Raw genomic sequence first — 10,715 nt, forward strand, 5'->3', positions numbered from 1 at the left:
AGGTGTCGTGCAACAGAAAGGCTACTTCCAGGCTCCGCGAGCCTTATCAATTTCGACCACTGAGAGTTGTAAAAGTGTTACATCACAGGTACCCTCCACATTCAGAACACCTCGGCCATTTTCCATCGAAAACAGCCTCTGATGTATACCGGTGCATTAGTAAAAGTAGTTTAATGACAATAGCAGTTAATAACTTGTAATATTCCAACATGTATTTTTTGTTATTATTCAAAATGAATCTCAGTGAAGTTTGTTATTGCATAAATAATTAAGACTGACCTATGAGTAATGGTCTTATGCTTAACTGCTGTATTGAAATTACTACGCGGTCTACTTGCAGCGTAGTAAAGGATTCTTTCATTGTAAACCGTCCATGTACATCCGATGTTGTTTTCGATGGAAAATGGCCGAGGCGTTCCGATTGGTTCCCACTTAGTGTCTAGATTTCAGAACTGTCTGGTAACTTAGATGATATACTATGTGGTTTTCGTATATCCAATACTTATCATTGAAGACAAGGAGTCGATACAGGTGATATTTTACTTTCACAAATGACTTCACATTGGCCGAAATCGATATGGCGCCCGGAGCTTTGAAGAAGTAATACTGTTGTGTTTAACCAGAATTTATATATTGATAATATCATTAGTTCAAAAACACATATAATGGCAAGTAGACATATAATCACAATGTTATCCTGATATTCAATATTTGAAAGTATGAGATATCAAGAATTAGTTCTATTAGCAATTAAAGTAAACATTTACAGAATTGAGAAGTAAGCATAAATGTTGTTTTTTTCTTAGTCTCTCTTCTGCCATACCATTGCTCGACGGCTGAGTATATAATTGTGACTTACTTAATGGGAGTTATTTAAGTAAACCATGTGCAAGTGGTAAGAGTGTTTTGTTTTTCAATATGTCCTATTTACCATCTCATAAAATGTTCCTATAAAAAATCATAATTATTGAAAGGTTAATCATTCGTAGCTGCCAGACAAAATATTATAAAAATGCAGGCCAGCGCTGCCAGGAGTAGTGCCACGTGCGGTAGGAATGTATCCATGAGGAATGTGAGCAGAGCCAGCGTCCAGGCGGCGTTACGGTCGTCCCCCTCACAGCCGAGAGCGTATAGGCCGCAACCTGTAACAAACAATTTATGCAGCCTGGTGAGTTTGATAAGCATGTAATAGTTGTTTGTAACCGCAGTATACAAAAACCTTTAGTAAATCAAAGCACTTAAAAGCATAAGCTGTAAAACTCCCATAGGTGAACGTTTGCTGTTTTTTGACCCCTTTATATCTTGGTAGAATTAGAATGTGTTAAACGAAAATAAAGGCAATTTCTACCTCAGTCGTTCTAAACTTCGCGTTAATCAAAGTTAGTCATATTTCTTTTGCACCCAAGTTTAACAATAATAGTTTGCAGTAAATTTAACAACATTAAATTCAAGCACATACTCGATGGTATTCCAGGGGTCATTGATCGAGCCGCCCAAGCTGAGAATCTTTTTTGTAGCAGGTAAGATGTCATTATAAGAAACCCATTTGTATGTTTACGAGCTGTTACAAGAATTGGTCAATTATGTTAGGTGTTATGCAATGTTAGGCTGTCAATGGCAAATATCGGTTCAAATACAGAACAAAATATTCTCCCTCCCCAGATTACAAGTATCTCTAATGGCCGCTCGTGTAAGATATGTTCATCCCAAACCGAGGGTAGGGTGTTTGCGGAAATGAGGCTTGTCGAGTTTCCTCAGAAAACCTTGCACGAGGGTTTAAATGAACTTGACTTACACGAGCGGCCATAATAAATGCTTTTTCTCCAACTTCAGTCAAACAAAATAGAGTTAAAATGCATTTTTACTACCAAACTCTTTTGTGCGTTGTGAAAATAAGTCGCGTATAGACATGTGATAATTTGTGGTTGTCATAGATATGCGCGCAGTGATTCAAAATATGTAAATATTCATATCGTCATAGCTCTAAGAATTGTGCAACATAATATCTTGAATGCAGCGTAAAAACCTTTTTTGGTTCCATTTTAGGCGATAAATTATTTATTTGGATTATAAAAGTTGCCAAAAGACAAGGTTTTAATATTGCTAAAGACGACGGTTATCATGAAGGGAGGTAATTGCGTGATGACAATAAAAAGTAAGTGTATACAGGCAAGATTATAAGTATCTTCCATGACCGAGAGTTTAAAATAGGTTCATCCCGACCCGAGCGTAGGGTGTTTTGCGGAAACGAGGCTGTGTATGCAGGGCTTGGTAAACCTCGTTTCCGCAAAACACCCTACGCTCGGGTCGGGAGGAACATATCTTACACGAGCGGCCATGGAAGATACTTATATTCCAGCACGGTCAAATATTTGGATCTACTGATCTGTGTGGGAGAAAAGTAGATCCAAATATTTAGCCATGCTGGAAATCCCTATCTTGCCTACGGGTAAAGATAAAAAAGTACCCGTATGGAAGTGCTTATTTCACTTCACACAAACTAATTCCAGCGAAAAAGCATATTTTTACTATATTATATTTACTGAGGTAGGTGAAAAAGCATCTAACATGGCCGCTCGTATAATAAGATTGGTTCGGTAAATCTCGTTTCGTCAAAAAAAACCTACGCTGGGATGAGTTTACACTCTCGGCCAGGGATATACTTAAAACGTGTTCTGTGATATTATCATAAAGTCCCTCTAGTTTTTTTATGGAAGTTTTTCAGCAGTGTGTTAAGTTAACAACGTTGTTAACGGTGCCGTTGTTAACTTTTAAAGGTGAACTTTTTGATGATGTGCTGATACATTTTAAGTAAAACAAGCAGCTTTATTATATGTCTATCAAATTCATTTTCTGTATCCAACAGTGAAAATACAGCATGCCGTATTGAAAAATCCGTATCACCATACTGTCGTTTTCTGATTCCGTATCATGCGAGTACCGTTTGTAATCTCGGAACTACTTTCGCGTTGCTAAAAATAGCGTGACCATAAAAAAACTGGTAAAATCTGTCAACTTTTAAAATAAAAAAATATCTCACTTTACTCACGCTCCAGAAGCATGTCACATAGCTCTCATGTTATTCAAAGAACCATGAGGATAAGCACGAAGCAGAGAACACTTCCAATCCACAGAGACTTGAATGTATGATGCAGATCCCAACAGCTGCCCCTGGCTTACTTTAATAGTTGACAAGAGAAGAAACTCACTTCGTCATGAAAACGGTAAACGTCCAGTTCAAACATGAATTAGTCAATTATATAACCCTAGTGGATTTTTTGATTTTATAGCATGTTAAAATATCGTCGACCAATCATGATTAATAGTTGTATTGTGTCCCATGACGTGATAAGCAGCCAATAAAATGTTATATTTTTTTCATTCTCAGGATCAAGACTGATTTTACCCAGCTGAGGCCACAGACAACTATTAAAGTAAGCCAGGGGCAGCTGTTGGGATCTGCATCATACATTCAAGTCTCTGTGTTCCAATCAATCTAGACAGCTACACATGTACATGTTGTTTGCGATTTCGAAATATATAAATTGTTGCATTATCCATGTTCATAATTATAATGTTATTAATAAGGTGATTTCATATTGGCCTAGTTATTTGTCCGAGGTTAGCAGTATTTGCTTGAGCCCGACCATGTTGGTCGAATACCTTAAAACAAAGCACGTCCAGCAAGACAGGACGAGGAGACAAATGAAATAGATGAAGAGAAATAGACTTTAAGTTACGGTTAAAGGTTGTACGTATGTACTAAAAAAAGACAAAACAAAGTGTAAGTACATACAAACAAGCTTTAACTTTTATAGCGGTCTGCATTCACAAGCGAATTTAGAGGGGGCGCACCCGGCGCGCGCCCCCTCTTAAATCGTCAAAGTTTACTTTTTCAATATGGGAGAGAATAAAGTTTTATAACATGCTCAAAATGTTACAATGGTCTTAAGGTAGTAACCCCAAACCCACATGCAAATACATGTATTTTATGCAATATATTTTCGGTTCTTCGGAAGGAGCGCATGTCAAAGGATTGCGCACCTAAGTTATGCCCCCTCTAACGCCAGCTTCTGTTCTGGACCGCCCCTGGCATTTGTAAGGGTTAAGTACCTACTAAATGGGTCAGCTACTGTATACATCTATCGCTTCCCGTATTTTAAACCAATAACAGCTGGCTGCTAATTGATTATAATCAATGTATTGGAAAATTGAAAATTGTGGTTCAGATAATCATGCAAATGAGGAAACTATTTAGATAAATCCCGAAATTCTTCATTATACTCTAAATCAAACAATCAGTCAATCAATAAATTGATAAATCTATTGACCTTTTAAATGATTCTATATAATGAAGTAATAAATGAAAATAGCCAGCTAGACAACTAATCAGTCGGTTAGTTTTTCATGTATTTATTTCAGTATGAAATCGATCCTATTATTTATGCTCTTACTTTATGCATACATTTAGAAAAAAATAAGGTAAGTCAGTAGATATCCGTCTTATTTCAAATCGGCTGGGTGTGATAATCACATGCCTTTAGAATTAGGTGAACATCACAGGCGGATCCAGGATTTGACGTTAGAGGGGGGGGGGGGGGGGGGGGTAACTTATGAGTTTATCCTTTTGACATGCGCCCCTCGCTCGGAATAGAAATTATTAGGTTTAAATGATGGCAGGGGGTTTAAGGGAACTCCCCCACGAACATTTTAACACTTTCTAGTCCGGAATGGTGTATTATGTGCGTATTTGATACTTTTATTCTCCTATATTGAAATAAAAAGTAACCTTGAGCGATTTAAGGAAGCCCCCCCCCCCTCCCTCTGGACCCGCTAGTGGAAATGATGTCATAAAGGTTAAATAGAAACAGACAAATAGCTTTAGATTAAATTGATAACGATGCTGTAAAGCAAAACGTGAACCGACTCTTGAACTTAGGATATCCTTAAAAAATAGTTTGTGTGCGGTTACCCTACCAACTAAGTTAAATCGACCCGACTGACAAAATGGCCATCAGCCGTTGTCTTCTAAGGGTCAATATAGCCGAAAGGTCAATTGAACAGAAAAAATAACTAAAGAAAATAAATTCCTACCCACTCCCAAACTGGTTGGTAGGGTATCCGCACACGACCCATGTTTATCCCTACCCACTCCCAAACTGGTTTGTAGGGTATCCGCACACGACCCATGTTTATCCCTACCCACTCCCAAACTGGTTGGTAGGGTATCCGCACACGACCCATGTTTATCCCTACCCACTCCCAAACTGGTTGGTAGGGTATCCGCACATAACCCATGTTTATCCCTACCCACTCCCAAACTGGTTGGTAGGGTATCCGCACACGACCCATGTTTATCCCTACCCACTCCCAAACTGGTTGGTAGGGTATCCGCACACGACCCATGTTTATCCCTACCCACTCCCAAACTGGTTGGTAGGGTATCCGCACACAACCCATGTTTATCCCTACCCACTTCCAAACTGGTTGGTAGGGTATCCGCACACGACCCATGTTTATCCCTACCCACTCCCAAACTGGTTGGTAGGGTATCCGCACACGACCCATGTTTATCCCTACCCACTCCCAAACTGGTTGGTAGGGTATCCGCACACAACCCATGTTTTAATACTAGCCTCACCTATACAAAACCAGATAACGGAGATAATCAGATCGACCACTAGGTAGATGTGGTAGAGTTGTTTTGTCTGGCCCTCAACCGGAGCGTCCCGGTTGTGCAGGTACAAGACCACCGCCCAGAATATGCTCTCCTTGGCGGCTTTGACCAAACAATAGGTGCCACTTACGGCACAACTTCCAGCCAGAGTGATAACAGCAGCCAATCCTGGACATCAATGAAGATTATTATGCAACTTATTTGACGAAAAAAGTATTATTAGTACAGAAACATATACCGACGCTATTTTTAAATGTTGTTTACGTGGAAGACAAACCCACAAAATTTCGAAATGGCAAAATAAGCATCAACTGCGAAAGATACAGATGTCGTAAGCGATGTGATACATCAGTATGTAAGATTCAATGCGTTGTACAAAACGATATCAATTTTAGGTTAAGTTTTGACAATTTTTAATTTTTTTTGGATTTGTATCATTTGGTGGCTAGTGCCTTTAAAGCAGCAGTCTCACAGATTAACCATATTTACATTTTTTTTTTTTTTAAATTTGTCTTGGAAAGAGCATTTTTTTACGTAAATATCTGCAAACCAATGATATGAGATTTCTGACAAAAAAATCAGATCGCAGATTTTCATATTTCCGTTCGAAAATTAATGTTTTATGGCTTAAACCGTTACTAACGGTTTAAGAAAAATGCATAAAACATCAAATTTTGTCAGCAGTCTTAAACAACTGGTTTCCATTGATTTTCGCAAAAATTGGCTCGTTCCAAGACAAAAAATAAAAAAGTCGTCAAAACGTTCAATCTGTGAGAGTGCAGCTTTAAACTCAACTGCAACTTGTACACGCCGTGTTTCAAAACATCTCTATTATTTGTGACGTACACAAGCACATGCTGTAGACAAAATAACGAACAAAGAAAAGCGCCAAATACAATCATAAGATATACTGGACATAGTATGTGTTCGTATGTAACTAGGTCCGTCCTGCCAGAAATCAAGGTACTTAATTATTCGGCTTACTTACCTATGATCCAACGCCACACGGTCAATGCGATTCCATAGCCTGTTATCAGCTTAGCGCCTACAATGTTTCAGTTATATTAGCTGTCAACATTATATTTTGTCTAATGATACGGCAGTATTTCTATAAAATTTACATACATTTTTTTCAGTTTATCAGCAGTAAGCCGTTATTGATTTTAATCAGGTGAAGCAGAAGATGTAAACAGTGGCTGTCCCAGTAAGTGAGTAGTTTTCACAATATGAAGTAGACCACATAAAACTTAGAGTGTTATGCACCAGTCAATTGTTGCCACGCCCCCCCCCCCCCCCAGGTCCGAGGGTATACCGGGGATAGCCGGGGAAATGGGCCGTGTTTTTACCTTCCAGGTGGTCCCGCAGTGCCGGGTGAATGCGGTGGTTTTGTCTTCGAGCCAAATAGCGGGGAATGGGCCTTACCTAGGGTCCCTTGGCTGGGGCTTGGCTGGACCGTAAGTCAAAGACCCCGCTATTCCCCGGACCTGGGGAGCCGTGGTTACAATTGACTGTTGCATTAGTATATACTTATCCATAATAAATGGTTACTCGACTGCGTCGCATCATACCATTTATTTTTGTACTAAAAACATGTAATCATTTTAGAAGAATGTATAATTCATTTGAAGTTTGAAAACCTTATCGTGGGTTTCGTATGAATTGGCCACATACAAAGCGGTATATTTGTTTTTGTTTTTTTCCTTCAAATATAGTTAAACAAACACTGAAGTGGTTCATTTCTATAAAAGAACGTTCATTTAAAAATCATACCGTTGTTGAAAGACTGGTTGATGTGTATGAATGGACCACAGCTACAGTCTCCTTGACAACAACCTGCAAAATACTGAGTGAAATAAAACGACAATGCTTGAAATATTTACCAAAAATGCGGGTCTTAAAACAAGTGTTCCGTACTTACGTAAAGCAAAATTGTACCAAGATAAAATGAGGCCCTGCTAAAAAGGTGAAGTCACAAAACAGCTTTAAACTGGAGCTAGGTAGTATGTTTGGTGCAACACACATTTATATGAATTATAGATAATATATATATATATATATCAGTGTGTGTATACCACGTGATAAATTGCGTCATAACTGAAGGCAACATTTTGTCTTGAATGAAGACTTTAAACCAAGATAACTTCACCATTTATTCACCATTTTATATGAATCATAGCGCAGTCTACGCCGCTTACGGAGCCCCGCCTTCGGTCGTTTACCAGAGTTTGGTAGAGAGTTTAGTTTCTTAAAACACTTTGACAAACCTTTTCATAATACGGCCGTCTGACGGAGCACTGTCAAAACATTTTTTGGAAACAGGTTTGTCGAAGTGTTTGACGAAACTAATCACCTTATCAAACTCCGGTAATAAAACGAAGGCGGTTTTTTAAGCGGCATAGACTGCCCTTTGTTACATTTAGAATGGTGTAGTAAAAGTTATCTTTGATTTAAGTTTTCATTTTAGGCAAAATGTTGCCTTCCGACGTAGCATTAATGACGTAATTTATCACGTGATATATACACACGGTATATAGTCCCAACTGATTAAATTACGTACGAATTTTTTCGAGACACGTCAGGTTTTCAGGATAGGACGGTTCTCTGTAAAATAAATGTACATATATGTGATATGTCATGAATATGTAAAAACACAATGACAACACGTCAATTTTTGTTGCAGTTATTTAGAAGGTCCACGTATTTCTTATTTACCCTTGAAGTGTAAATATGCCATGAACATGAGCGCTACATATTCCACAAAGTAACAATACAATTCAAGAATGATACATTTATGGCAGTATAGGTTGGTTGCTCAGGTAAATGTATTGAAGCACTTTTTTTTGGATGTGCAACGAAAACTCACAATGGTGAAAGGTATACCACAGTTATATATTTCTTTTTTTTTCTGTCTGGAATTGCCGATATACGGCCGTGATTTAATGCCAGGACAACAAGCTTTCCAATTATATGCCTTAAAGTTTGTTTTTATCTCGAGCACAAGCCATGATAAACATGCTTTTAAATGTTTGCCGTCATGGTTTGAACTTAGACATCCAAAGCTTATTCTGCGGGTTGAACCGCAAACAACTACAGCGTCATTTATCAGTATTTCTATCCAATGAAAAAGCGGCCAGAGGTCACATGACATGCCTCCGCGTTAGCTCATGCATTAGAAACTACCGGAACAATCGTATTTTTTTGTTTTGAAGGTACGAATATAAACAACAAATACAAAATCAATCCATATCAGTCTGAAAATTCCCAAGGATAACTTACGGGCTTGTCAACGCTGGTGTATTGTCCTCAATAACGGCCACCTGAGTCTGTCTGACCATCACTTCCTGGCCGTCACTCGTTTTCTATGTGGTGATAAAGTAGAGAAACATATCACTTTTAATACCGGTACACTACGATGGCATAGAAGTGAGTGAGTGAGTGAGTGAGTGAGTGAGTGAGTGAGTGAGTGAGTGAGTGAGTGAGTGAGTGAGTGAGTGAGTGAGTGAGTGAGTGAGTGAGTGAGTGAGTGAGTGAGTGAGTGAGTGAGTGAGTGAGTGAGTGAGTGAGTGAGTGAGTGAGTGAGTGAGTGAGTGAGTGAGTGAGTGAGTGAGTGAGTGAGTGAGTGAGTGAGTGAGTGAGTGAGTGAGTGAGTGAGTGAGTGAGTGAGTGAGTGAGTGAGTGAGTGAGTGAGTGAGTGAGTGAGTGAGTGAGTGAGTGAGTGAGTGAGTGAGTGAGTGAGTGAGTGAGTGAGTGAGTGAGTGAGTGAGTGAGTGAGTGAGCAGCGAGCGAGCGAGCGATAAATAAATAAAAAAATAAAAAAAATGAAAAAAAAAATAAATAAATAAATAAATAAATAAATGAATGAATAAATAAATAAATCAAATACTCAAATGAATGAATGAATGAATAAATGAATGAATGAATGAATGAATGAATGAATGAATGAATGAATGAATGAATGAATGAATGAATGAATGAATGAATGAATGAATGAATGAATGAATGTATGAATAAACAAGCGATAGAGCGAACGAACCAACGAACTAACAAACGATTTAGTTAATGAACGAACAATATAAATCAGTAAATGTATACTTTTACTGATAGATATATAAATAATAGTGTCTTACCATCCACCATTCCGTTACACTTGCAAAAGCAGCCATCCTTACTTATAATTGGCGATCTATGGGCTTCGAAATAAAAATGATCTTGAGTTTGTTAATATTGGCTTGGCAGCATTTGAGGTAACTAGGAAGAATGATTTGATATGTTGTAAACTATGGGAATTCTGAACAGCATATATTTTTTTAATATTTGCGATTTGGAGTGTGTATCGGAGAAGTGGCAGAAAGCGGACCTTTTAACACAATCTTTGCCACCATGAGTAAGTATAGCAGTTAAATAAACTTTTTTGGGATGTTTTTCTTCTTTCTTCTTTTGAATAGATTTCATCAAACTTCAATTAATCAAGGTTCATTGAGGTTAAAATTTAACAACAAAATATTTAAAATTAAAGAGAATTTACAATCTTTACCGACATGATATTTTATCAGTGCTGCGGGTATCTTAGGTCACGTGATTTGCATGGTGGCAGTAATTGCTGTATTGTAATGTAAGTAACACTGCCTGGAGTTTGCCGGGAAAGTTGACATTTTTAATGATGAAGCCTAGTACTTAATAATTGCATATCAGCAATTTCATTGGTTAGATGACAAAAAATAACATTTTAATGATTAAGGTTGTGCGGAGTGAGCGTTCAAGTAATCTTACTGTCTAAGAATACAACCTTGTTGGCTGGCACACTGTCAAAACAAAATATGACGCATGGAGTGTGTTTGGGATGAGGGGCAGTTTGTGGACCTTAAGAAACCCGGTAAAGTTGAATTTCATGATGATTAAGCCTAGTGCTTAATGATTGCCTATCTTCAATTTCATGCAACTGGCTGAAAATGTCGGTTGTTTTCTAGTGTGGTATTGCACTGTAAACATAAGGACACATTCATGATTTTATTTTTAACCTACAGCTGAGAAATTTATA

General features: G+C 38.0%; 1 protein-coding gene across 1 annotated transcript; it reads right to left on the reverse strand.

The window, feature by feature from the left end:
* Positions 1-254: 254 nt before the first annotated feature.
* LOC128229959 (uncharacterized) lies at positions 255-9,031 on the reverse strand. The gene is made up of 6 exons (XM_052941884.1): positions 8,954-9,031; positions 8,235-8,278; positions 7,448-7,510; positions 6,666-6,722; positions 5,642-5,845; positions 255-1,142 (listed from the first exon to the last, which is right to left on the reverse strand). Exons 1-6 carry the CDS (start codon positions 9,010-9,012, stop codon positions 976-978), a joined length of 594 nt encoding a protein of 197 aa, XP_052797844.1. The 5' UTR covers positions 9,013-9,031; the 3' UTR covers positions 255-975.
* Positions 9,032-10,715: the final 1,684 nt, after the last annotated feature.

Source organism: Mya arenaria, chromosome 4, assembly GCF_026914265.1.
Source record: "Mya arenaria isolate MELC-2E11 chromosome 4, ASM2691426v1".
NCBI lineage: Eukaryota > Metazoa > Mollusca > Bivalvia > Myida > Myidae > Mya > Mya arenaria.